Source organism: Ambystoma mexicanum, chromosome 8 (genome assembly GCF_040938575.1).
Source record: "Ambystoma mexicanum isolate Mex_15411 chromosome 8, UKY_AmexF1_1, whole genome shotgun sequence".
Classification (NCBI taxonomy): Eukaryota; Metazoa; Chordata; class Amphibia; order Caudata; family Ambystomatidae; genus Ambystoma; species Ambystoma mexicanum.
In genome coordinates, this window is record NC_090929.1 from 651,553,181 (window position 1) to 651,581,049 (window position 27,869).

The following is a 27,869-nucleotide window of genomic DNA, read 5'->3' on the forward strand; positions in this document are numbered from 1 at the left end:
TTACTCTGCGGTTACTACTAGATGCCGGATGGTATGCTCAGCATGTAAATCTAAGCAAATACAAGCACCAGAAATATGATTATGGTGAGTAATGTATGCCTTATGTTTAGACTCGGAGAAACATTTAGGATGATCTTTTAGGCTAATCTTTTCAGAGGGGAGGATTTCTGGTGATCTATCAATAGGTATAAAATTAGATGTTGATTTCAAAGGGGTGTTCTGAACAGTCTCATCAATTTCTCTCTCGCTAAAGAATGCCTTAAGTCTTATAGTTCGGAATCATTCCTATTTTCAACTTATTCTTAACCCTTAATGACACACAAATGCTGCTACTGCCCAAAGGCCTACATGTTGTGCCCACTCAAACCACTAACATTGAAAAACTGAATTGGAACTCAAAGAATTCTTCTGGCATTCTATAACGGGAAAGAAATTGATGACTCTTCAGAGCACCCATTTCATACCACCATCTAATTATATACCTATTGACTCAGACATACCACCAGAGTTCCTCGCCTTTGAGAAGAGGATTCTAAAAGATCTACGTAATATATTCTAAACCTAACCATCGTAATATCTCCAGAGAAGAGCACTCGACCCTTTTTAGAGCTGGGTAATAATCCCGACCTTAATATTAAACTTGCTGATCAGGGGGAGGGATAAATCGTGATGGATACTACTAAATACGTAGAAATTGTATATTCCCGCATTAATATTTCCATCCACTATAGTAAGGCACAACTGACTACATAGGCACTCCGTTACACCTCCAAGAAATTAGCTCTGATGCCATAGTCTGTCTTCCTCAGACAACTAGAAACTGTGTACTTAATCCCGAGAGATACAATGAAAGCCTTCTTATGTGCACTCCCTAACATACAAAAAGATCAGGCAAACCTGCCCGGACCCGTAGTTGTTTCATTGTGCAGTTCTATGTTACGATCCATTGATTAATGCATACTTCTCCAGCATGGGGTCTGGCATGGATTCACATGCTCATGAATATTCCCTGTTGTCAGGCTGGGAATCCTCGGTAAAGAAAAAAATCAGAAACGAAACTGATACTGATCTGTCTTTCTTAGTAGTAACCAATCAATGATCTCTGGGTCATACTGCCCCCAGCCAATGACTGCCCTCTCCCTAAGCCCCCCCTCTGGCAGCCATCCTCAGATTTTTGCCGCACGCTGAAGTGTTGGGAGTCCTCGTGTTTAGCTCTCTAGTTTTTTTACTGCGTTTTCACGCTTTTTCAGGAGATTTTCTCTTTTTTTCGGTTTAATCGAGCCTCAAGCTCCATCGTTTCTACTTCCGATAACGGGGGCCCATTTCGGAATTCTTCTACGCCCCTCAAGGGTGAAGTTTTCGTCGAGTTTATACTTCTTGGAGGATTCCGGAAGATCTGCGGCCTACCTCAACGGAAATAGCCCAAGACAAGGGAAGCTTGACGCCCGGATTCAAGCTGTTCAGGTGCTACTCTGGATGTGGATTACAGAACGTTTTCAAGGAGGACGAGCATTTGCGATGTCTATACTGCCTTCATGAGGAAAAGACGCACGTGGAGAAAGACTGTGCGTTTTGCAAGAACCTTTCGGAACGGACCAAACAAGATCGTCGTTCCCGCCTCGCCGCCTGGCTGGAGAAGGGCACAGCAGGTGAGAAGGCGAAGAAGAAGTCTGAGCGGGCTTCTAAGTCTTGTGAGGGCGCCCCGGCCCAACAGAAGGCCAAGCACCGCGAGTCCGTGGGCACCGGGAGCGCCGAAAGGTCGGGCTCTTCGGTTGCCAAACAGGGCGCTACTTCCCCAGCACGTTCGAGCCAGAGGGGAAGAGGAAGTCCGAGAACCCGGGTAGGCCGCTAGAGCGGACCCGGTCGATCTCAAAGGGAGAGCGAGGAGCTGACCCTCCCCCCAAGGCGAAGGCCCAGGACGCACATAAGGTGGTGAGGGCTTTGATCCATCCGGCAAAGGCCTCTACCGAAGTGGTTGCTGCAACCCTGGCGAAGCCGGCTGAGACTACGCCTGTGGAAACGCCCTCCGGGCCCAGAGTATCCCTGCGACCGCGGAGGGATTCCTCTTTCCAGCCCATCGCTAAGACCCCCGGGAAGCCCCCGGCTGAAAAAGGGAGAGGGCGGTGGCCATTACAGCCTCTGAGGAGGAACTGGTGGAAACCGAGAAGGGCCTCAACGAAAGGTCCATAGGCCTCAACGAGAGGTTCATAGGCCTCAACGAGAGGTTCGAGAAGGTTCGATCCCAGGGGACGGTCCCTGCTGACGTGATCGAAGATAGCAACGACGACGAACAGGGCCCAGTGGAGCGGCCATCCCGTCCGTCGCAGCCATTGCCCGAGCCCTAGGATAGCTCGGCAGCCATTTTGTTGGCGATCCAATCCTTATGTACCGAGATAAGGACGAGATTACCACGGACCCCGACGGAGGATCCAGAACCAGGCCCGTCGGGAAGCCCTCCGAACAAGCAGAGGAGAGTCCATCCCTCTCCACCCTTCGTGCCTGAGAGACTGGTGGACCCCTCATCCCCCTCGCCGGACCCTAGAGCGGATACGGCAACGGATACAGCGACGGGGACGGACAATGATGATGACGGCGGCGGCGATGACACAACGGACAACCCGTCGTCCACCCCCCCCCCCCCACCCGCGGGCGTCTCCAGCCGACGAAATTGGCTCTTTCCACGCCATGATAACCAGGGCATCCGAGCTCTTCCAGCTCTGCCCTGAAGAACAGGAAAAAGGAGGGGTTTCTGTACCAACAACGAGAGGCCAAGAGGAGGACGGTCCTCGCGGTGCCTTTACTCAACGACATCTGGGACGAGGGGCTTGCTGTCCTCAAGAACCCGTCCACGACACCCGCCAAGAGGGACAGGTACGAGAAGAAGTACCGAGTCCCCGATGCCGCCCCCTTGTGCCTCAGGGCCCAGCCCACGCCAGACTCGGTCGTCTCGGCAGCGGCTAAGAAGAAGGCAGTGGGTGCGGCGGCTTCAACTTCCACTTCCCCGCCGGACAGCGAGGGCAAGAAGTTGGACTCTATTGGACGACGAGTCATCTCTTCGGCGGCGACGACGATTAAGGCGGCCAATGCCTTAGCGATCGTGGCCCGCTATGACAGGGAGCTCTGGTTCAAGATAGCTCCCCTCCTAGACTTCCTGTCTGATGACAAAAGGGCAGAGGCCCTAGAAATTCTGCAGGAAGGCGAGGTGGCGTCGGATCACGCCATAATGGTGGCAATGGACATTGCCGATACTGGATTTCGCCAACTGGGCAACAGAGTTTGCCTCCGACGACGAGGATGGCTCAAGGCGACACTTTCTCCAGGACGTCCAGACCAGAGTGGTTGGACAAGCCGTTCGACGGCAACAACCTTTTTGGTAAGGCGGTGGACGAGTCTCTACAGGCCATCAAGACTGACTCGGAGACGGCCCGGGCTCTTGGGGTGCTTCAACAGCGACGGCCCTTTCGGATCTCCGGAGGCAGACAGGGTGCATCCAAAGGATCCAGCGGTGGCTCCTCCACTTACCGCCAAGCAGCCCGCTCCTCTTCCCAGGAGGCCTACAGAGGTCGCGGCAAGCAAGAGGGATCCCGCCGTCGTCGCCAAGGAGGCCAAGGTGGCAAGGCCGCCTCCAAGCAAAACTGACCCGACCGGGTTGTCGGGGCCCCCACCGAAGCACCCCGGTGGGAGGCCGGCTGACGAAGTTCGTCAGCGTGTGGGAGTCCATCTCCACCGATTGTTGGGTGTTGGACACCCTGGCCAACGGGCACTCGCTGGAATTCCAAAAGAAGTGCCCTTGCATTCCTCCCGTGGCCAGGAAGGAGAATCACGTCCCTCAACTGCTGTTGGAGGTGAAGGCGATGCTCAAGAAAGGTGCCATCGAGCTTGTCCCCAGGAGGCTCCGGGGCTCCGGAGTGTACTCAAGGTACTTCCTCGTCAGAAAGAAGACAGGCGGTTGGCGCCCCATCCTGGACCTGCGTCGGTTAAACAAGTACATCAAGGCGCAGAAATTCAGGATGGTCACCCTCCAGCACGGGCTGGGACAGCTGAAGGAAGGCGACTTCCTATCGTCGTTGGACCTGGAGGATGCTTACTTTCACATCCCCATTCTAAAAAGGCACAGGAAGTTCCTCAGGTTCGTGGTTCAGGGTCGTCACTACCAATTCAGAGCCCTACCGTTCGGATTAAAGTCGGCACCCAGGGTTTTCACCAAGTGCCTGGCACCAGTGGCGGTGCGGCTGCGCCTGCAGGGGATCCACGTCTACCCCTACCTGGACGACTGGCTAATCCGGGCAAGGACAAGGGAACTCGCCGTCGTACATACGGCGAGGACCGTCCGGTTAAACACGGAGCTGGGGTTCGCCATCAACCACCCCGAATCCCACCTGGTTCCATCGCAAGTAGCACTGTTTCTGGGAGCGAAGCTCGATACAGTGGGGCAATTGGCCTCCCCTTCAGAAGAGAGGACCAAGACCATCCTGGGCAAGGTGCGGCGCCTGTTGGCCACGGACGTGTCCAGGGTGAGGCCCATCAAGTCCCTTCTCGGGATGATGTCCTCATGCATCTACCTTGTACCCCTTTGCAGACTTCGGATGCGTCCACTGCAGGAGTTCCTCGACGCCCGTTGGTTTCAGGCGACAGGCTGCTTCGATGACAGGATCCCTCTCAACGAGGAGTCCGTCGGGCGATCCTTTGGTGGGGCACCCGGGCTCACCTCAGTACAGGCACGGACTTTCAAACCCCAGCGCTTCAGGAGACGGTGACGACGGATGCCTCTCTGGAGGGTTGGGGGGCCCGCACCGGAGATCTCCATGCAAGAGGCATTTGGCTCCTGGAGGAGAGATCTCTCCACATCAACATTCTGGAGCTCCGAGCAGTGTTCTGGGCGCTCAAGTCGTTCCTTCCGTCCCTCAAGGACAAGGTGGTGAGGATCTTCACCGACAACACCACCACAATGTTCTACATACGGAAGCAAGGGGGCACCAGATCCCCGGCCCAGGATCTGTGGCACTGGGCCGTCGCCCAGGGGATGTTTCTGGTTCCCTTCCACTTGGCAGGAATAAAAAACACCATCGCCGACTCGCTCAGCAGGGAGCTGCGCTCGTGCCACGAGTGGGAACTGCGACAGGATCAAGTGGATCGGCTCTTCCAACGTTGGGGCAAACCCCAGATCGACCTGTTCGCGATGGCAGCGAACTCCAAGTGCCAGAGATTCGCCAACAGGTTCCCACATCCAAGGAGCATGGGCGATGCTTTCTCGTTTTCCTGGGACGGCCCCTCAAGTACTGCCGTACCTACTGTCGCTGGCCAAAGCTGGACTGGCTCACGCCTCCATCAAAATACATCTGGCTGCTATCTCCAGATATACCAGGACTACGGGACAGGCGTCTTTGTGGTCTCATCGCCTGGTGAAGGAATTCATGAAGGGACTGTTCGGATCATTCCCGCCGGTGAAGGCCCCGGCGTGGGAGCTTAATGTGGTGCTGACCAGGCTCATGGGGGCCCCATTCGAGCCTATGCATTCCGCGCCTTTGAAGTTCCTGTCGCGGAAGACCGCGTTCCTCGTGGCCATCACCTCCGCACGACGAGTGGGTGAGATCCAGGCCCTATCTTGCAAGCCTCCATACTTGACTTTTCATGACACGAGGGTGGTGCTGAGGACGCTCCGCTCGTTTATGCCCAAGGTGCAGTCGGACTTCCACCTCAACGAGCCCTTGGTGTTTCCAGTTTTCTTCTCGCCGGCCGAGAGGACTTTGCACTCGCTGGATGTAGCTAGAGTGCTGAAGTTCTACCTGGACTGCACAAAGAGTTTTCGGAAGACATCACAGCTGTTTGTGAACTTTGGACCTGTGAATCAAGGGAAGGCTCACTCGAAGACTTCCATTTCCAGATGGCTCTCCGGCTGCATCATGCACTGTCACCGGTTGGCAAACCGACAGCTGCCCGGCTGTCCGAGAGCCCATTCGACCAGAGCGATCGCTGCTACTACGGCGTTCCTGTCTGGTGTGCCCCTGCTGTACATCTGCAGGGCTACTACGTGGAGGTCGACACACACCTTCACAAGATTCTACTGCGTCGATCGGGACTCCAGGGAGGAGTCCAGGGTCGGCCAAGCAGTGCTGCGCAACTTGTTCGCCTAAGGTGAGCCTGGTGAGGAGGTAAGAAGTGCTTAATGTTGAGTTTTGGATGTAATGCTTAATGTTGATCCTTTGCCACCTCCCGTGGTTGTGCATGTTTATACTGCTATGTATTCTTTATTCATGAGCATGTGAATCCATGCCAGACCCCATGCTGGAGAAGGAACAAGTTACTTACCTGTAACTGTTGTTCTCCAGCATGGGTCTGGCATGGATTCACATGCGAACCCTCCCGCCTACCCCTCTGCGGCTCTTCACTTGGTCATACTGCCACTTTGCATGCTACCAAATCTGAGGATGGCTGCCAGAGGCGGGGCTTAGGGAGAGGGCAGTCATTGGCTGGGGGCAGTATGACCCAGAGATCAGTGATTGGTTACTACTTAGAAAGACAGATCAGATCAGAAACGAAACTGATACTGATTTTTTTCTTTACCGAGGATTCTCAGCCTGACGACGGGCAATATTCATGAGCATGTGTATCCATGCCAGACCCATGCTGGAGAACAACAGTTACAGGTAAGTAACTTGTTCCTTATTTTTACATCTCCTACCACAAGAAACAAAATTGTATTTAAATGATACCACAGATGTCATTAGACATGAAGGGGCAGCAGTATAGCAGGAATGGCAATTTCATAGTAATGTGCGATTTCTCAGGATTGTATACTAATATACCTTAACCGGACTCCATTGACTTGATGACTAAAAACTTCAATGAACGTCTTGCACTAAATACAGTGTCCACTGAGCTTATTGTAGAATTAATGGAGATTGCCTTATGTAAGAACTTCTTCACTTTTGGTAATTAAATCTTTTTACAAATAAAAGGGACTGCGAAGGGTGCGGCTTTCACCCCAACTTTAGCTAATATCTACTTGCCAGAATTCAAAGAAAACCATATCTTTAACCCTTTTGAACAGCATATGAATTGCTGGAAGTACTACATTTGATCTTTTTTTTAACTGGAATGGCGCTAATACTGAGCTTTTGATGTTCCATACGTGGCTCAGCTCTTCAAATCCTAACCTCAAAGTCACTATGACCTTTGATCCAGTCCAAATTCCATTTTTGGATATTACCTGCAAAGATGGCCAGCTATACACAATTCTGTAGTGTAAGGAAACGGATCGTAATTCTGTTCTACAATAAAGTCAGCCCCAAAGCTATGCATGACAATCTATCCTTTACCTAATTCTTAAGAGTTTGGAGGCACTGCACCTACAAATAAGATTACAGCAAGCATTCTAATCTCCATTTAGAGATACTATAAGCACAAGGTTACCCATTTAAACTGTTAAAACACGCTGCGAAATTAGCCTAGTATACAGTATGGCATCTGTTTCAGATCTAAAAATCGAAAAGACACCTGATAACACCATTGTCTGAGTGACCACTTTCTCTAAATATACCTCACAGGTTGGTGAAACGGCATTGGCAGTTAGTGCATTCAATATGCAGTATAAACAGGGCACCCTGTTCACTCTCAAAAGTGACTTTAATATATAGAAGTTGCTTCACTCTGAATATCGAGAGACTCATAATGATAAAACCATGCTGAGTTGCTGGATTTTACAGCGAGACCCGGTAATAGGCCACTACCCCTTGTGCAAATCTGCTGAATACCGTTTTATGAAAAAAATGACTACCTTCGCTTATGAGTTTCATGTGGCATTTAAAGACTTTTACCAACAGTAACATTAAATATATTTTGCATGCTATCAATTGCCTCTACAATAAGATCTATATTGGTATGACCAGGGCCATCTCTACGAGAATAAGTGAACATTGCCCTAAGATACTTAACAGACATTTGCAAGCCCCTCTTGTATAGTACTTCATAGAACATCTACACACTGCAAAAACAACATAGTTTGTTTAGTGATTGATACTTTCAAAGCAGATCTGTATAACAATTACATGGCAAACAGACACTACAGACTTGAACAGAGGTTGATGCATTGTTTATCTTCCCATGTGACAGGCCTAAAGGAGGGCATCCACTGGCCATAACTCGTACGCTGATTTTTAGGTTTTCTGACCTCAGTCATTGCTTGGATGCCGTCATATTGCTTTCCAAGATGGCTGCCACACTGGTATATTATTTAAACCTTAGCAGCAGTCTAGTCTTTTGCTGCGAGACAATTACGACCCATTTAGCAACGCGACTGTCGCATTGATTGCAACCAGCTTTTTGCAAACCCCGAACATAGAACGCCATGTGAGGAACAGAGGCAAGTACGCTAGTAGGTTTTCCTTCTATTTTTTTTGTTTGTGAAATATATACAAAACCATGAGTCTCATTTTTTGCATGAGACTTACTTCTTTATTGTGGATGTGATACGTATGGACTTTGAACGTAGAAACAGCTACACAAACAGGAAAGTGGCTTGCACTCTGTTGCTACACTTATGCAGGTAAGCCTAACCCATTTGGAATGTTCTCATCTCAGACATCATTGTATTGGCCCCAACACCACTTACTCTTATGTCCTTTCAGATTGTTCACTCGCCCACCTGATGGGCCACAGGAGCGGATTTGTCAATTTAGGACTAAATAATAGGTCCAGTCTACATTGATCAGTCCTACAGAAGTCGCAACAAGCATCTGGAATCACTCAAAAAATGAAGTGGAATTCCCCCTTTCTTTACAACAAGGTAAAACATGAAGTATATTGTACTTCTACACAGAGATATAGACCATACATTTCATAATTCCTGATTTCAGATTGATCCTCCCACGCACATCACTCTGAAACCTGTTTTTCGCCCCCGAAGAATGCCGAGTCACTAAATAAATTACAGAATAAAAGCTGAAACTTAAGTTGGAAAAGAAAATCCGGTCAATGAAAAACCCTGTATATTCCCTTTCTTTGTGAAACAAGGGTGGTCTTTCGCAATGCCAGGCACCATGTAAACCTAGTCAATGAAGGAATGAGTCTTATATGGACATGATAAATCCTGATTTTCAATGGGAATCGGGTCTCTAAGCAATTATGATTCACCTGATCAACACACGTTTTATTTTAAAAAAAAGTTTATTATAATTTACCAAAACCAGAAAACATCACATTCTCAAAATACCATTCCAATTTCCCTGTGTGTGTCACACATCAATAATTGCATACATCATTCCCGGATATCTACCTCTCCATTCTCTTTGAAGGTCAATTGTCGCCAATGACACCAAAGGGTGCTCCTTTTCCCGCCGTGGCCGTGTATACCTCCTTCCTTCCCTTCAGTAAGATCCATCCTCGTCCCCCTAACCCTGCCAGCTGTTCAACGTCCAAAACCTTATTTCCCCAGGAAGGGGGTCCACTCCATCACTCTGGGGGAGATGTCATGAAGTCATACCTGTGATCTCTTCGATCTCAAAATGTTCTCTTACCTTGCGTGACCAGTCCCTCTCGCTTGGCAGAGCCTGCCCCTTCCACCTTATCGTTAAAGAAACTGTAGCCGCCAGCAGGGAGAAATTGACAATGTTTGAGGTGTCACCACACCTCTGCCCCTTCCTCAAGGACAAACAGCAACAGCTTGGGATCCATTTCTCTCAGAAGATCACCCAGATCCCTTATCCACCTCAGCACTTCCTTCCACTACCCCTGGGTCCAGTAGCTTTCTCTCCACACCCACTCCAACACAAGGGGCTGACCCCCGAAAACATCCTGGACAATCGCACCGGGTAATTTGCCATCCATGCAGTAACTTGATACTTGATACTTGATATTTTGAAAGTCAACTGGCGTCTTGTGTGTGCTTCTGCATAACTTAGTTTGTCTCATGTTCTAGCTCATATCGCAAATCTCTGACCCACTGTCTCTCAGGCCCCCCACCCTTCGTCAGTGTAAGCGCCATAAATATTTGATTTCAGCCCTATGGAAGTGAGGCTAGTGTCCAATATCCATTTCATGGAGCTCAACTCCCTCTAAAGTTCCGAATTCCATCTGCAATCCATCACCGCCCCCTTCAAATAACCTGTGCTCAAAATTGTATAAATGTACAATTGTAAATGTATAACCCACCTGTAACTTCCCTGTAACTAAGCTCCCTTCAAGAAACAATGACATGATGCTAAAGGGGCTGTTTGTGCGCCATACAAATGTAAAAATAAAATAAACTGCAGGTAACCAAAAACGACAGGGCACCGATACCTAAGCGTTCCTCCAGCTCCTTAATGGCTATGAATTTCCCCTCCCATCCAAACCCGACCCACTCTCTCCAAACCGGCCTCAAACCATGTTTGCAATCTGAGTGTTTGGGATAGCCTCTTATGGGGAGCGTGAATATGGCTCAATGGGGATGGCCATGTAGGTAACCCTCTCGTATCCTTATCAGGTTTCCAAATAGTATCTTCCCTCTAAGGGCCCAGAACCACTCCCCAGCCATTACAAGTATCAACAAATAACAATCACGCTCCACCCATCGTTTCTCGCCATCTATCCTCCAGTGCAATACAAGAACCCTAATCTGGGAGGCTCTACAATAAACACTCCCATGTATGGGAACCGTACACCATCTTTTTCTCTGGGTAAAATGAGCATCTCATAAGTTATCCTCTGTTTTTCCCCCGTCACCAGAACCTGGGGAGCTTCCCCGTAACCTTACTCGGTACCTGCTCTGGGACTGATGTAAGCAACTTTTGAAATAAATAAAACAACTTTGGTGCCATGGCAATTTTTAAAGCATTGAACTGGCCCAACCAAGAGAGACTCAGTCCCTCCCTGCACCGCCCCCAATAACGCCATATCCCGATAGTGTCGAGAGAAGGTGTGTATAGTTGGCCTCCACCAAGCTGTGGAGCGATCTTGTGACCACACCCCAAGATCCCATCGGCCTGAATCTCTAGTGGGAGTGACCTCAAATCACTGAGATCTGTGTCCGGATCCCTATCAAACAGGAAAAGGAATCAACTTCCCCATATTGATCATAAACCCAGCCAGCTCCCCATATTCCTGGATAACCGACAATACCACCCGGATCGACACCAGAGGGTTACTTAAGTGCAACAGAATATCATTGGCGTACATCCCTAGCTTGTGCTCCTTCTCTCCAAACCTCATACCTGTTCCGCATTCCTTATACGCTGGCTCTCCAGACAAGGCGAATAGTAGTGAGTAGAGCGGGCATCCCTGATGGGTGACCTGTTAAATAGCGGAGAGTTATTTCCATTCACCACTATTCTAGCCCTAGGCTCTGAGTAAAGCGACTCCACCCCTCTCCTAAACCTCTTCCAAAAACCAAATTTCTACAGTACCTCCAAAAAGGAACCCCCCACTTTACCCTGTCAAAAACCTTCTTGGTGTGCAAGGCCACTAACACAGGGTCGCCTCCCTTCCCTCTAGCCATTTCAACCAAATTCAGTGTCTTGCACAGCGTATCCGCCCGCCAATCTGGGTTGAATCCCACCTGGTCTGTGTGCACCAGCTTTGATAATGGCTCATCATCCCTTGAAGGCAATGTCCTCATGTAAATCTTCTTGTCCATATTAATCTGTGAAATCAGCCTGTATGACCCCCACAAAGTTGGGTCCTTCCCTTCCTATGGTATCACCGATCTCAGGGCCTCATGAAACGAAGGAGGTGATTGACCCATATCTATTATATGATTGAACAACTTCAACTAGGGTACCCGTTCCTGCATCTACCGCTTATAAACCTAATGGCAAACCCATCTGGGCTTTACCTGAAAGCCTTCTCCATATCACAGGCCATCACATTCTCTTGCTTTCAAGTAGGATGCCTAATTCCCTGAAGGGCTTGGGAGGTTCATACCCTCCAGAAAAGCCTGGACTCTGTGCACATTGGGCTCACTCTCCCTAGCATATACAGTCCTGTAGAACTGCCCAAAATGACTTACTACCCCCTCTGGGTTTCCTGCCGATACCCCATCTGAATAACAATTTTTCACCTACCTCTCTGCCTTCTACGCCTGCAACCTGGCAGCCAACCAGGAGTCAGTCCGCCTGATTTATTTGTATTTATTGCATTTGTTACACGCCCAAACCTATGGGTATCACAGCGTTGGTTACTTGGAAGCTTCACTTATTACAGACTTGGATACAGATTACGTATATATATTCAGTTATGGCATAATCAGAAACAATGAACCCCTACAATCAGCAAGTTTGTCTCAACCTTGACAGACTGTCAAGTCCCCAATGCAATTTTCACCTCCTCCCACATTCACTGCACCATCAAAAACCTACCTCCCAACTCCCTAACGATCACCTACTCCTTGATTCATAGTCTTCAGTGAAATAGTCACCCAACTGCCCCCTTCCTCACATCCCCAAAGAGACTGACCTTTGCCAACCCTACGAATATTCCCCCATGTTCAAAAATCAACGTAAAGGGGAAGGCCCAGTGACACAGAATCCCTTTGTGAGTCACTGTGTGAGCTGTCTGCAATCACGCCTCCTTACCAGCATCTCGGGAGGTCCTGATAAATCCTTATTCTCCAGCATGGGGTCTGGTATGGATTCACATGCTCCCTGTCGGCAGGCCAGGAATCCTCTATAAAGAAAAAGGTTGAACTTTCACTTACAAGCTGTATTCCTCCTCTAAACCCCCGAGCCAATGACTGCCATCTCCATAAGTCCCACCTCTGGCACCCATCTTGAGATTTTTACTGCACGTTCAAGTGTTGGGAGTCCTTGAGTTTTGCTCCGTGAGCTATTCTATGGTTGTCGTGCTTTTTTGAGGAAAAAGTTCTATTTTTGTCAAAAACGAAGTTTTGTGCTCTTCTCTTGATCGGCCGACAAGCAGGGATCCGTTTGTCCGTGAATTTCAGCGCCCCTAAGGGCAATAATGGTTGAGTTTCCAGGAGGCCATTGGGCTTACTCCGCACCTCTGACCATGACGGAGGAGGAGGGGGGGAGGTTCCCTCTTCAAGCTATGCTCCAGATGCGGACTGCGGAACGTGTTTGTGGGGGACAAACACCTTCAACCTCACCATCTCCAGCATTCAGAAAAGCTCCTCCTCAAAAAGGAAATTGTCCAACCCAGCCAAGTTGCACTGGGAAGCGCAAGAAGCCTAGTGTGGAAGAAAAGACTGCTGACCTGCCCAAGAAGGCAGTACAGGACAAATCATTGTCGAAGATTGAGTTGGTGGCGGCTGCTCTCTAGGAGGCCAAAGAGACTGACCCTGTGCAGGTAGCCCCAACGGCGCCAAGGGTGTCTCTATCCCTGAGGTGGGAGGCTTTGGCCGGGCCGGTAGCGAAGACACCGGAAAACAGGATGCCGTCGTTGAGCCCATCTCCGACCCCTCAGGGTGAAAAAAGATCTTCCTGTCCACTTGATCGCCTGCAGATCAGCAAAGCTCAGTGTGGGTGACCCAGTGAGCAGAAAGATCAGGGGAGAATGCCACAGGGATCTCCACTAAGCTGAAAGAAGGAAAATAGCCCACATTCGAATGGCTATACTTGCCCCTCCCTTCGCCTCCCTCCTGATGATACTCCCACTGACTGGTGTACCTGTAAGAAGGAACACCCCGCTGGAGTTGGCAACTCAGGAAGCCTTGTTTGCAAATGGGGGGGTCACGGGGCGAATGAGCCAAGAGCACATAGGAGGGCAGATTCCAGGTGTCAAGTAGATCCAAGGGTAAAGAATATTCGAGGGGATTGGGTCCTCCGAAGGAAAATGGGGATTCACGTCTACCCCTACCTGGACGATTGGTTGATCAAGGCGTGCTCTCCCAAGCAAGTCCTGCATCATCTGTCCGTCACCTGCCACTCCCTTCACAGGCTGGGCTTCTCCCTCAACTTAAAGAAGTCTCACTTGATGCCAACTCAGCGGCTCCAGTACATCGGAGCAGTGCTCGACACGTCCCTGGGGCAGTGTTTTCCTCCCCAGGTGAGGGCTCTTCACATTCAGCAGATGGTACACAAGTTTCGACATGCCCAGAGTCTCCCGGCGTTCGAGTCCTTGAGGCTGTTCGGCTTCATGGCATCCTGCATTCTTCTGGTGCCAGAGGCCCGACTGTGGATGAGATCTTTGCAGTGGGCTCTCAAGTTGCAGTGGTCACAGTCCTCCGACAGGATGTCGAACCCCGTTCAGGTGCCGCCCTCGGTCGCTCAGGACCTTCTGTGGTGGGCCAACGAAGGCAATCTGATGAGGAGGGCTCCATTTTGGCTGCCTTGGCCGGAGGTGACGGACGCATCCCTCACGGGATGGGGAGCTCATGCCAACGAGCTGACAGTCAGCGGTCGTCGGTCTACGTCGGAGTCCAGACTCCATATCAATCTGTTGGAGCTGAGGGCCGTTTTCCTGAAGGCTTTTCTGCCGACTGTGCGAGGAAAGAATGTCCTGATTCTGACGGACAACACAGTGGCCATGCACTACCTCAACAAAAAGGGGGGGGGGGCAGGGTCACTTCCTCTGTGCAGGTAGGCAATGCAGCTCTGGTTCTGGGCCATCCAGCAGGAAATTTCAATCTCGGCAGTTCTTCTGGCCGGAGACGAAAACAAGACGGCGGACGCTCTGAGCAGGCAGAGCGCGATCTCTCACGAGTGGGAGTTGGCTCAGGAGATTCTCCTGGAGATCTTCGCCCTTTGGGGGAACCCTTAAGTGGATCTCTTCGCCGCCAGTGTCAACCGGAAGTGCGAAAGGTTCTGATTGCGGGAATTTCCTCCAAGAGGAGCCTTAGGAGATGCGTTCGTGGTGGAGAGTTCTTTCCCACTGCTGTACGCGTTACTCCAGTCCCCGTCATCCCGCAGGTGCTGCGCAGGTAACGGAGGTTCGGTTCCCGGATGATCCTCATTGCTCCGGCTTGGGCCAGGAGGGCATGGTACCCGGACCTTCTCGACTTGTCCATCTGCCCTCCACGTCGTCTTCCCCACCGAGACGATCTGGTCTCACGGGAGGGGAGTCAGGTTCTCCATCCAGAGGTCAGATCCCTCAACCTTCACGCTTGGCTTCTGAAAGGTTGAGGTATAAGGGTTGGGACCTCCCTGAAGACGTGATGGAGGTGTTGCTTTCTGCCAGACGGCCAGCAACAAAGTCCCTGTACCGTTGCCGTTGGAGAAAGTTCTGCGACTGGTGCAGGGTTAAGAATGTGGATCCTTTTTCATGTGACATTCCTGTAGTTCTGTCTTTTTTGCTTTCTTTAGCCCACAGGGGCTTGCAAGTGGGTACCATTTACCTGGCGGCGCTTTCCATATTTAAGCGCTCGTCTGAGGAGTGTTCTTATTTTAAAATTCCTCTAATTTCTCAGTTTCTGAAAGGGCTGACTAATGTGTTCCCTCCGTCACCTTTCCAAGTGCCCGGTTGGGATTTGAACCTTGTTCTCAAGTTTCTAATGGGTGCTCCGTTTGAGCCTTTGCATTCTTGTCCTTTGAGACTGTTAACCCTTAAAACTGTATTTTTATTTGCGGTCATTTCCGCTCGTAGAGTGAGTGAGTTACAGGCACTTTCAGTTAAGCCACCCTTCACTGTGTTTCATAAGGACAGGGTTGTCCTTCAAGTTCGTCCTTCCTTTCTTCCGAAGGTGGTGTCGGAATTTCATTTGAGCCAGAAGGTTGTTGTTCCGGCATTTTATCCTCCTCCGCATCCTGGTAAGGACGAGGAGAGGCTCCATAGGTTAGATCCTAGGAGAGCTTTAAGTTTCTACATTTCGCGCATGTCCCGGTCAGAGTGGACGATCAGCTCTTTATTGGTTACGCTTGAAGGCGTTTGGGACAAGCTGTGACTAAGCAGACTTTGTTTAGATGGATTATCTTGGCAATTTCTGAATGTTACTGCCTGGCGGGTAAGGATCCTCGTGTAGGCTTACGGGCCCATTCGACTAGGGGTATTGCTGCCTCTTCTACCCTGCAGAGGGGTGTTCCTATTCGTAACATCTGTGATGCAGCCACTTGGGCTTCGGTGCATACTTTTGTACATCATTACTCCCTTGATTCTATCCATGGGCAGGATCTGTCCTTTGGCAAGGCGGTCCTTTACTCTGCAATTTGATTGGGCATTCTAAATTTGTATATTCTGAATTCTTTTCCCACCTCCTTGCGTTGGTACTGCTTTGGGAGTCTGTCATAGATATGGAATACGTCGGAGGACCCAATCCCCTCGAAGAACAAGTTACTCTCTTACCTGGTAACGTTCCTTCGATTGGATGGTCCGATGACGTATTCCACATCGCTCCCTCCCTGCCTTCCCCGCTACAGAATTTCTTATGCGATTGCAGCTTACGTTTCTGCAAGGCTTTCTGTGGTCATATTGGCAGTAGATTGGTGCCACACGTTCTGTGAAAAATCTACAACTGAGGCTACGGGCGTCATGCGTCCTACTTATAACATCCGGTGACGTCGGCTAGACGGAGGCCCTCGTGGACGGCCTATCGACGTCATCGACGCAGGACGCAGAAAGATTTTCCGAAGCAGCACAGCTGTGGTGATTACTGTCATAGATATGGAATACTTTGTCGGACCATCCTATCGAAAGAACGTTACCAGGTAAGAGAGTAACTTGTTCATCTAACGAAAAGACCACAAAGTTCAATCCAGGTTTAAGCCCACTCCCGGGTATCCAAAACAGAGTAAAGTTCTAGTTTTAAACACAGAGTCCAAATATCACAATACCGGTAAACCCAACCGGGAGAAATCAAAACCCGGTCTAGGTCTGGTAATGATAAAGATTCAAGGCATCTTATCAAAATGGAAATGCGAGAGACCGGTCAAGATAAATCGGGTTTCAAAGGTTAGATAGTGAAGCAGAACAGAACGCCACTGACGTGCAAGGCAACGATTGAAGAGCTCAACTGCGTTCTGAATGGGATGACAAATGAGGGGTGCTGCCAGCATCGTACTGAAACAGGGTGTTGTCAGTGGTGCCATTGAGGGGGGGGGGGTGTGGCCTGAGCCCATGGAATAGAGGTCCTCCGAAGGAGCTCCCGTCACAATCCTGTTAATGATCCTGCATACTGCGGTAATATTAAGAAAATGTATACTCCAGCAATATATACTGGCGCAAGAAACGATCCCCTACCCCTGCCGAGCATCGCCAGCTGAAATCGGAGCAGAACAACCAGTGTATTTCGCTGTATAAGCGGCACCCCCCCCCCCCCCCCCGGGCAACCAAGATGGTGGCTGCTCCCTCGAAGCCTCTGTAAGGTGGGGGAAGGGCTCCCACGATCGAAGCCCCACCACACGACATGCTGGTCTAGACGGCGGAAAGGCGCTGAGCGCGGCCCGCCTTGAAGAGACAACTACCCTACCCTGCGGCAGTGCACGGGCTCCTCTGAGCAGACTGAGGCGACCACTCTGCCTTGGCACCACAAACGACGGGCCTCGGACCCCCGAGAGACATCTGCAGAAACTGATTTGCACCGTGCATCAACGAGCTCAACCATCGGAGTGTGACGACAGCTACACCCACTCGGCCTCCCACGCCTAGCAGCGGGGGACCCGCTCGCCGGGGGAGGCTGGTGCCCTGAACACCTAGTTAAGGCTGCTTCGGCAAATGAAGAACCCTGATCATAAAGAGCTGCAGGTACGTGGCGCTGCGAAGATAAACATGGTGCAGTAGAAGGCAACAAGGTACCGAACACCTCAGACCTGGGACGGTTAGCTACCGAAGCACTTTCCTCCCCCAAGCGAGACACGCACCCTTCTACGAAGAGGCAGGGAGATGTGATTGAAGTGCCATGTCACGTTGCTGACCGGCAATCAAGGCTCAAACAGGGCGTCCGGAATAAAGACATAGCGCATGGCCCCCGAGGAGGCAGAAATTAACTGAGGGCAGTGACCCACTCCGGTCCCTAGCAGAGAACCCTCTTGCTGCGCACACCCCAACTGAACATGTCACAGCACTCTCTCACTCAGTGCTACACACGGTGGACAAATCTCGACGCATAATCCGCACCTTCCACCTACCTTCTGACGCCATAAGGCGCTACACTAAAGGCAAACCCGACTGCAGCCGACGGGTAGCACCTCAGCCTCAAAAAAGGACAGAACCTCACTGGAGCGCAAAGCATTGCAAACTCACACTACCCAGTGGAAGCTAAGGCGTGGAACTGCGGTTTCTTTGCCAGCCGAAACGCGTCAACTGCAATACACACATTGAACTTAGAGATTCCCCCCTGGTCCCACGTGACCCACCAAAGGAACAATATATAGCAAGATAACAGATTCAGGAGGGTGCAGCTTGGAGGCACTGTTCGTAACCCATCCTTTTGCTCTGGTGGCGTCTGTCAAACACTGGCTACATAGAAACAAAACGCCTTTAACTCTTTAAATAACCACCGAGCCGCCTCGGCGCCCACTGAACAACAATGCCCTCAAGCAAAGGCAAAAAAGACCCCACAATTATGGACTCCTTCAACGCGCCCAGACCCAAGGAGCCAACACAGTAGGACACCGCAACACAAAAAAGCCAACTTGCCGCAGTGGCTAGTAACGAGAATCAGGTACTTGATGCGATTGCCGCCCTAAGCACATTCATTGATGTCAAAATAGGAGAAGTGAAGGCCGACATGCAGCTCATATACGACAGCATGTCCGCAACCTTACTGAGAGGGTGACAACTACAGAAACGGAACTGAAAGAAACAATAGACACCACCAAAGACCTTGAGAAGAGACTAATGGAACTGGAAAAGAAAAATGCGGTGCTGGAAGCCCGAGCTGAAGATGCGTTCCCAGAGAAATAACGTCCGCCTACTGGGTATTCTGAAAGGGATGGAGGGCTCGGACCCCACTAACTTCGTGGAAAACCTAATACTACAGGAAATAGGGGCAGGCTGCCTCTCACTGGGCTTTGTGGTGGAAAGGGCATACAGGACCCTGTGATGGCGAAGATCCTGAACTTCCGAGTCAGGGAGAGCATCCTGAAACACTCCAGAGAAGGCGGAATGATCCCAAGGGACAACGTCAATATATCCATATACCCGGACTGCACTCCTGCTGTCCAGAGGTCAAGAAATTCATTTGTCCCAGTCAAGGCAAGGCTCGGCAACTGAACTTTAAATATGTCGATGTACCCATCTAGACTTAAAATAATCTACAAAGGACGTCCTGTCTTCCTTGACACGCCAGCGGCAGCCATGATGTGGATGGAGCACAACAACTTGGACAATGATGAGGAGAAGACCACCTGACAATCACCTAGCCCATAGAAAGAGACATGGGGAACATGAATAGGGCAGCAGGAAGATCTCCAGCAGCCCCACGAGAAAGCACTGCGAATGCACTACCGCCGCGGCTACGTTTTTCATCTTTTGATGGGAGCATGGCTGGGCCCTCGAACCAGGACGGAGGCCCCACCCTTGAATTGTCAGGTGCTGGCCTGTTGCCGGCACCAAACAACCCGCGCATGATGGCCTGGATGGGCCAAGACAGCGCGGGGCTGCTCGAGCGCTGCAGTCGAAATGCGGCTGCTGAGCGCAGTTATTTTGTTTTGGTTCTGTTGTTTGCTATGCCTTGAACCTCCGGGGGGGGGGAGCATGCATTGTTTGGGTTGTTTGCCATTTGAATTGTTCTAAGGTCTTCACGCTAGCACACACAAGAGAATATAACACATCCAGTCATCCTAATATGAGGGGCGAGGGTTGGCACCACATAATGACGATGCATATCTTTGAATAGATTATGGGCAGTAATCAGGACTGGGTTGAGACATGTAAACATGGCTGCTGACATAAAAATGTCAGAGGACTGGGTACCTACATGGGCTGCAATAGTCAAATCCTTCCTAAAATGGAAAAAAACTCTCTTGCCTTGTTACAAGGAACACATCTCACCAATGATAGCAACGACAAGATAACAGAATACTGTGGCGGACAGGAATACAGTGCCACGTACTTTAAATATGCTAGAGGGGTATACACATGAATTTATGGCACGGTGCCGTTCAGGTTGCTTACGAAGGAGATTGACCCAGAGGGGAGGTACCTGATACTTAGAGGGAGCATCGAACAATTGGAGATCTGTATAGTCAACTCCTACCTCCCTAACTGGAACCTCAACATACCTGTCCAAACTAGGTGCTAAGCTGACTCCATACCGGGATTGCATCTTTATTTGGGGGGGGGGGGGTGACTTCAACTGTGTTCGGGACAGATCTAGTCCCCCGGTGCAAGGAACGAGGGCGGTCCCATCTACGCTTAATGACGTGAACCTGGACCTAGCAGATGTGTGGAGGGAACGCCACTCAGACAGCAGGGAATACTCGTACTTTTCCTCCCCCCAAGGGTTATGCACAAGAATAGATTATCTGCTAATAGATAGAACACAACTTCCGCAAGTAGAGTTGGCTACATACCTGGGCAGGTCGATATCCGATCACTCACCTCTATTAAAGGACTGGAAGATGTGGGACCCTAGGCCCCCCTCATGCCCCTATGGCGCATTCTGGCTGACTCGTTAACCGATGATGCATTTAAAGAGGGCCTTCGGACTAGCATAGAGGAGTACAGAGATAACAACGTAGGGAGCGTGAAAGGTTGGGACATGGTCTCAGAAGTCCTGAAGGTAGTCGTTCCAGGGGAGGTCATGGCTAAGGCTGGGGGCATTAGAAAGACACTGCGAAGTGAACTGGAGGAATGCAAGAGGAAAGTTAAACTGATGGAGGCTGCAGCTTGCAAATCCAGGGAATCGGGAGTCAGACCTGGCGGCAGCGAGGGAGGAATGCCAAAAGGCCTGGGCAAGACTATCAAAATTTGACTACATAGCAAAAACCACCATGTCCCACTCAGAGGGGGACAAGCACGGTAGGCTGCTGTCGTGCCTGTGCAAAAAGGAGAGCCCTAGGCATCCAATCACTGCAATCAAAGATGAATCATGCTTGGTACATACAACACAGGCGTCAATTAACGACGTCTTTAGCTTTTACTCCCGATTGTACAACCACAACAAGATAACGCCCCAAGAAGATATCTTGGGTACATTAGATGAAATTGTCCTGCCCCGTTTAGACAATGCTCAACGGGGAATGCTCAATAAGGAACTAACCATGGAAGATATAAGTGATGCGATCAAATCACTGACCACGTGCAAGACCCCTGGGAGCGACGGGTTAGCCCCGGAGTTCTACAAGACATACACCTCTGAGTTGTCCCCAATCCTACACAAGGTCTTTAAGGAAGCATATGATACAAAAGTGCTGCCCCGGAGCATGAGGGAGACACTAGTGGTACCTATACCTAAACCTGCGAAACCCACGGACGACTGCGGGTCATATAGGCTGCTGGCAATGCTAAACTACAACATAAAAATACCAACCATTCTGGCCAAACGCTTGACGAAAGTCATCGGGTCTATAGTACACGAGGATCAAACGGGGTTCATACTTGGGAGAAACACGGCGTTGCAACACAGATTGCAACACATACTCGCGCCAACAGCGGACTCACAGGAACATTATGCTGTGGTATCCTTGGACGCCATAAAGGCGTTTGATTCCATCTACTGGGAATGGCTGACAGCCGCCCTGGAGCAGTTTGGGTTGGGCGAATACTTTATTGGGTTGGTCAAGATAGTGTACGAAGCGCCAGTTGTGAGGGTTAAAACAGGTAGAACTGTATCGCCACCCTGGCATATCCAAAGGGCCACCAGGCAGGGTTGCCCACTATCACCAATGCTCTATATCCTGGGATTGGAACCTATAGCTATATACTTGCAGAAGCAATTCTTTGATGCGGATATAGGCGCAGGTGGAGTGCAACATATTGTGTCCCTATATGCAGATGACGTACTACTACTCGTACGGGACCCTCACCTTAATGTGCCAACGATCTTAGACGTACTGGAGAACTACGCCAAGGTGTCCGGGATCTCCTTTAGCAGGGAGAAGTCCTGCATATTTCCACTGGCAGGATTACAAAACAAACAGGTGAACAAACTCCCGAGTGTCGGGATCCAATGGCAACTACACTCGTTCAGGTACCTTGGAGTCAATGTTTGGCACACACCCGCATTAATGCCTGAGGGAAACACTGGGATGGCGGTGCAGGGACTCAGGAGGTCCATGAAGTTCTGGGCAAAGCTTCCACTCTCGGTGATGGGCAGGGTTTCCATTGCCAAAATGATAGTCCTACCACGGTTCTTATACTTTTTTCACAATGTACAGGGCTACATCCAAACCCCTTTTTTTCCGCCTGGTAGAGAAACTTCTGAAAGAACTCCTCTGGGGCCCCACCAGACACAAATTATCCCTGGTCACACTTACGTTACCCTACAAAGAGGGTGGAGTCCAGCTGCCTGACCTAGAGAGATATTACTTAGCAGTACAACTCGGCTTCGCTGCCAAGTGGTTGGCAGATGAGACTACCTCGGAAACGAAGCTGATTAAGCAACTCGTATTACCAGTACGCCTGAAGGAGGTGCTCTGGGCCCCAATTAGATGCCTAGGCAGTAATCCAATGATCGTATCACTAGGCAGGAGGGTCTGGGACAGAGCTTTGAGGCTAAAAGGGCGCGTGCACCCCCTATTCACCTGAGACCCCGATCACATCCATGGTTTGTGTAACCAAGGCAGACCTGACAACTGTGAGGCTATGGGAAGGATTTGTCATCTACACCTGGGGAGACACATACGAGGAAGGGGTTTTCAGAGAATTTGAATCAATGGGAGACAGAGAAGGCTTTCCCAGAGGCCAATTCCTATGGTATCAAAGGATTAGGAGGATGGCAAAGAAGCGCTGGAGGGAATGGCCTGGGGAACCTGAAGTAGACCCACTGTTAGCGTTGCTGCACAATCTGGGAGACGGATGGAGACCAGTGTCCAGGATTTACAGCTCACTGGCAGATAGATCTAACCCCAAAAGTGACAAACTAAAACAAAGCTGGGAATCGGACTTGGGGGTTGCCATTGCCAAGAAGGAATGGGAAATGATTCTGGCGTTCCCTCGAAGTATCAAACGCCTGGTTCAGATTAATCCAGCTAAATGTCCTGTATAGAACCTACATGACCCCTGCTAAAGTAACCAAAATCAACGCAAAGGCTGACCCGGGCTGCCCTTGGTGCAGGTCAGAAGGAGCAGGAATGATGCATATGTTCTGGGAGTGTCCGAAAGCGCACCAATTCTGGGCCAAAATAGAACAGGCCTGTAGGAAAGCTGGAGTGATCAGGTATGACTGGACACCCAAAGAATGCTTGCGGGGGGCCTACCCAAGAATTGGCAAAGTCAGACACATAAACACATTTATGGATATGGCATGTGTATTAGTCAAATGGACCATTGCTATGGCGTGGAAGAAAGCAGGAGGGCCACAATTTGTCAGATGGTGTACTGACATAGAACACTGGTCCAACGAAGAAACAAAAGTATGGGGAGATGGGCTGGCGACGAAGCAGGACCAGCGTTCGAGGCCTGGAGGGTGCTCACATGGGCCATGTTCCACCCGCTGACGATAGGCCCCCATTAAGAAATAACAATGGAACCTGGGTTGCCCATATTATGAGGCTATGAGCTGGCCTGACGAAGGAACCCAACTAGACATCCCTTGGCCGAGACTGCAATATGATTGCCAAGCCCCTTTGCACGAACAGCTGTGTTCCCTATACTACTATACCAGAATTGAAGACCATTTGTTGTGTTTATTTTGTTTGAATTTAAAGTTCTCATTGATGTATAGCAGCCACATATATTGACATGATACAATGTGTAAACTGAACAAAGAAGGTACTGCTGTATTCATAAATGCCAATAAAAATACTTTAATAAAAATAAGGAATCTGTGGAAGGATGGAATCCGGAACAAGATACATCTTGGTAATGTACTTTCTGATGGATTAGTCCTTCCTTCCACAGGTTCCTCATCACCATCCTATCCCAATTCTGTGATCCCTTAGCTGCTGAGTGTTAAAGAAAAATATGGAATAGAGGTCATGGGGCACCAATGCCATCGTATAGACTCCCCCTGACATCTTGTATGGCATCATGGGAACGCTACAGAGGGTAGCCAAGCCTTATGGTTCCTCCCTGGTGGCTGAAAATGTTTGAGTAGCAGCTGGCGCTGGAATATGTATATCCAAGATAAGGAATCTGGGAGGATGGACTACTGCTTCATCAGAAAGAACGTTACTCGGGTAGGTAATTTGTTCTACAAAGAGCATTTCCTGTGCGTTTTAGAAAAAAAAGCTATAATTGAAGTAGTTGCCAGCTGCACCTTAATGAAAAGCAACAAACTTGCATTCATATTTTAATTTGCCCTAGGATTTACCCCTCCAGTTGGCTTGTGCTTTCAACTAATGTGTTTTCGGCAATGAGGTATAATATTGATACTACTTGATGCAGCCATCCAGGGGCGATAATCTTGTGTTTAAAAAGAACAGGGATTTAGAAAGTTCCACTGCAAAACGTCTCCCCACAGAGGTCTTCTTTCTAGGTGAATTGAAATGTGTGCAAGCCTGCTGCCTTTCTCGAATATGCAACTTTCAAATACTTTACCTCATTGTTGTACGAAACCATTATGCATGTGTTCCTCTGGTGGTTGGCTCTGCCTTTCTTGGAACCAGTGACAGTAATCCAACGATGTTACTTTCTCGTTGCTAGGTGGTGGCCTATGGCCTGGATATCTACCAAACCCGGGTTTACCCATCCAAGCAGTTTGATGTCTTGAAGGACGACTATGACTACATCCTGATCAGCAGCGTCCTCTTTGGACTGATCTTTGCCACTATGATAACAAAGAGATTGGCGCAGGTGAAGCTGCTGAACCGTGCCTGGCGATAAAAACAAGCAGATTTGCGGGCAGAGCAGAGGCTTGGTCTGTCGCAGACCGGTCCCTGAAATATGACGCGTTCCCTGCAAAGTGGTAGAGGCCAGATCAGATGCTTTGACTGCAAACACCATCTTTCCAAAAACCTATTTCTGCTGACCACTCTGCAAATGGGACCTGGAACTTCCTTTAGAATGTGCCCCAATTGACTAAAGTTTTCAAGCATCAGTGTAAAAATGCGAGACTGGTTGAGATTCTCATTCTGCTGTATACTACCCGTGAACGCCAACTCTTGCACTGCCCCGAACAGCCAATGGAAAATGACTGCAATGCTCTGCAGTGGGCTATCTTATAGCGTATCCTCCGACCTGATGGGAGCCTTGCAGTCGGTGCAAGGCAATACATGATTTACTACCATTGCTCGTAACTCTTGATCTACTCTGAATTAAAGGACTCATGAGCTGCCAGAATGAGTGTGGAGAAAGCACAGAAACACTTTAGCCAATTCGTTGATGATCTCTAAGGCAGCTCTCGTAATTTATATGGACTGTTCTGTATGTTTCTGTTTTTATTTTCTACTTATATTTCAAATGGCATGTGTCTGCGTCCTATCTGCACAGTGCTGTGATCGGAAGGGCTGGACTGGGCTCAGAACAAAATTGTCCCGGTAACATTTGGGCGTTTTGGAGAGTTTCCTCTGTTCAGAGGCAGACTGGATTCCTTTGAAGAACATTGAGATTTTCTGTGCATGTTATGTGTAGACGATGGAAGGGGGATAACAATGGGTTTTAGCCATTTGCAATGATGATGTATATAAATTATTTCAGTACTGAGTGTTGTTCTTTGCAATGGTGGGTGGAAATGTACCTCTACACTCTACATTCTACTGGGTTTAGAAGGATTTATCTGCACAGCCTCCTGTTGAAATACAGCATACAGTTGCATACAGCACACTGTTCACATGACATTGTTGTAAATGGTTCACTAAAAGGTTTTTGTTGGCATCTGTGATCTTTGCATTGGAAGCAAATGGGCTACATTAAAAAGTTAAATTATAATTTAAAATTGCTGGTGGTAGTAATTTTTCAGCATGGATTACGTTTCTTAACTTTGCTGCGTTGATCTTGTCTTCCAACTGCATCTTCTCATGGGCACAACACTATTGAGAAAATTAGGCTACCATCGCACCTCCCACCTCTGACATTCTTGGCCATTAAGGGGCCTGATGACCTTCAGAGCCATCATGAGTAGGAAGAGGTCCAGACGATGAAGTGAGTTTTGGTCTGTGCAATGACTTTCCTTTTGTTCTCAGCAGTGCCTTTCTTGAGTGTGGATTGTTAGGCAATTGGCACTGCAACAGGGCATTTCCATATGAAAGGCCCCAATGCAGCTTCAGGTAACTAGGAAATCTGTGTCTGCTTTTACAATTTGTGTGTAAAACGCTAAAGCACCCTTTTAAAGATTGTTACCCACGATGTACGCTACATTGATATGTAAAAGAAGGTTTTACATTTATGCCGGTATAAGATGTTCTTAACATTATGCATGACAGCAAGCTGGAAGTTTCTGACCACCACTATGCCACGTGACCTTTTCACACAATTTCTTTTAGATTGGGGACCATGTTTATTATAATGTAGCATAAAAAGCATATGTAAAATGTATACAAGTTGTATGCATGCTATTTATACTGTGCTAGATTTGGTATGGCGGAGAGAGGGCATGGAACAGAATTGACATTTCCCCTTTGTTGAAGTGCTGAAAACACAGTACTGTACAGTAGGTTTTTCAGCCTATCATTAGTTTGCATTATAATACTTAGTTTTACATTCATGATGTGGGAAAAAGGTACAATGAGATTCCTTTGGCTTAACCTGTTTCTATAAGTATAAAAACATTGCTTTACTATTGAATTTATGCATTCTTCAAGTTAAAAAATACAACTTTATTTTTTAATATCGGGCTTCATGCGGAGCCCAGCCTCTTAAGTGAGGAACATGCTTCGAGTCTGTCCTGTTACGCGTTCTCTGGTTTCCAAGACAAGTGCGTTGCCTCTGAGCTATACTCCTGGCCCAAGTAAACTCTAGAAGTCCGTATTAATGTAGTCCTTGAAATACAAAACCTAACTATTTGTACAAAGTCGAGCTCAGAGTCAAGTACCTAATTTGCAGAGGGGGGGGGGAACACATCCCAGGTTCACTGCTGAAACAAAATGTGTAATCTCACTGTTTTAACAGCGGGAAGTGGAGTGCTTAGAAGTAATTAAATTCATGCTATTTAAAAAAAGGCTGCCTTACAGATGGGCAGATTTCATAATTTTAGGAACAAAATAGTGTCTTCCTTTGCTCCTCCATAAGTGGCCCCAAGGCCACCACCTAGAAATGTATTATTGTTGCATTGACTGTCCCTCAGTTCCCATGTCACTTAATTTCACTGGCAGCCAGTCACTGCACTAGAGATTATAGCATTGTAGACTGACATTGATTTCCTGCCCTCTTGCTGTCGGTCTCCTAAGTCGCCTAGCCCGACCAGTGTATTACCCCAAGTGAGAATGGCCTGTTTGCTGTGCATATTAATGCTATGATATTCAATCTTGCATAACACATCTTTGATTTTTGGCGTTTCGCCACCTGTAAACTGTGGGCCAAGGGACTAACACAGGGGAGGGCAAAGATGCTTTGTTTCATTGTTGGTATGTGCATATCTGAAAAGCTAGCCCTGGCTGTACATTTTTTTATTATTTATTTGTATTTAGTTTTTAAACGTTTTTACACATTTTTTAAATTTTCCAAAATTCAATTAAAATACATATCATATTTATACATCATCATACTTAGATTAATCCGACGATTACACAGCTAACAAACATTTTAAATTTAACAATCTAAACGAGATAAAATGATCATCGCTGGATCATAACACTGTGCACTAAACTTAATTCATAACACATGGACATAGTTCATACAATAGCGAACGCAGTTCATACCATTACAGGATCTCTCAAAGGCTACCCCAACCATAGATAAATAAATATAAATATTATAATAGTTTAAGATTAAGAATATAAATACTAAAAATGTGAGTCAAGCCT

General features: G+C 48.7%; 1 protein-coding gene across 1 annotated transcript in view; it reads left to right on the forward strand.

Annotated features, from left to right (window-relative positions):
- The window catches only part of EMC1 (ER membrane protein complex subunit 1), a 755,368-nt gene extending 729,525 nt beyond the window's left edge, over window positions 1-25,843 (forward strand). Inside the window, exon 23 of the mRNA XM_069610395.1 lies at window positions 24,613-25,843. Within this exon, the coding sequence (XP_069466496.1) occupies window positions 24,613-24,792 (180 nt within the window). The 3' untranslated portion in view covers window positions 24,793-25,843. The remainder of the gene's footprint in view (window positions 1-24,612) is intronic.
- Window positions 25,844-27,869: the final 2,026 nt, after the last annotated feature.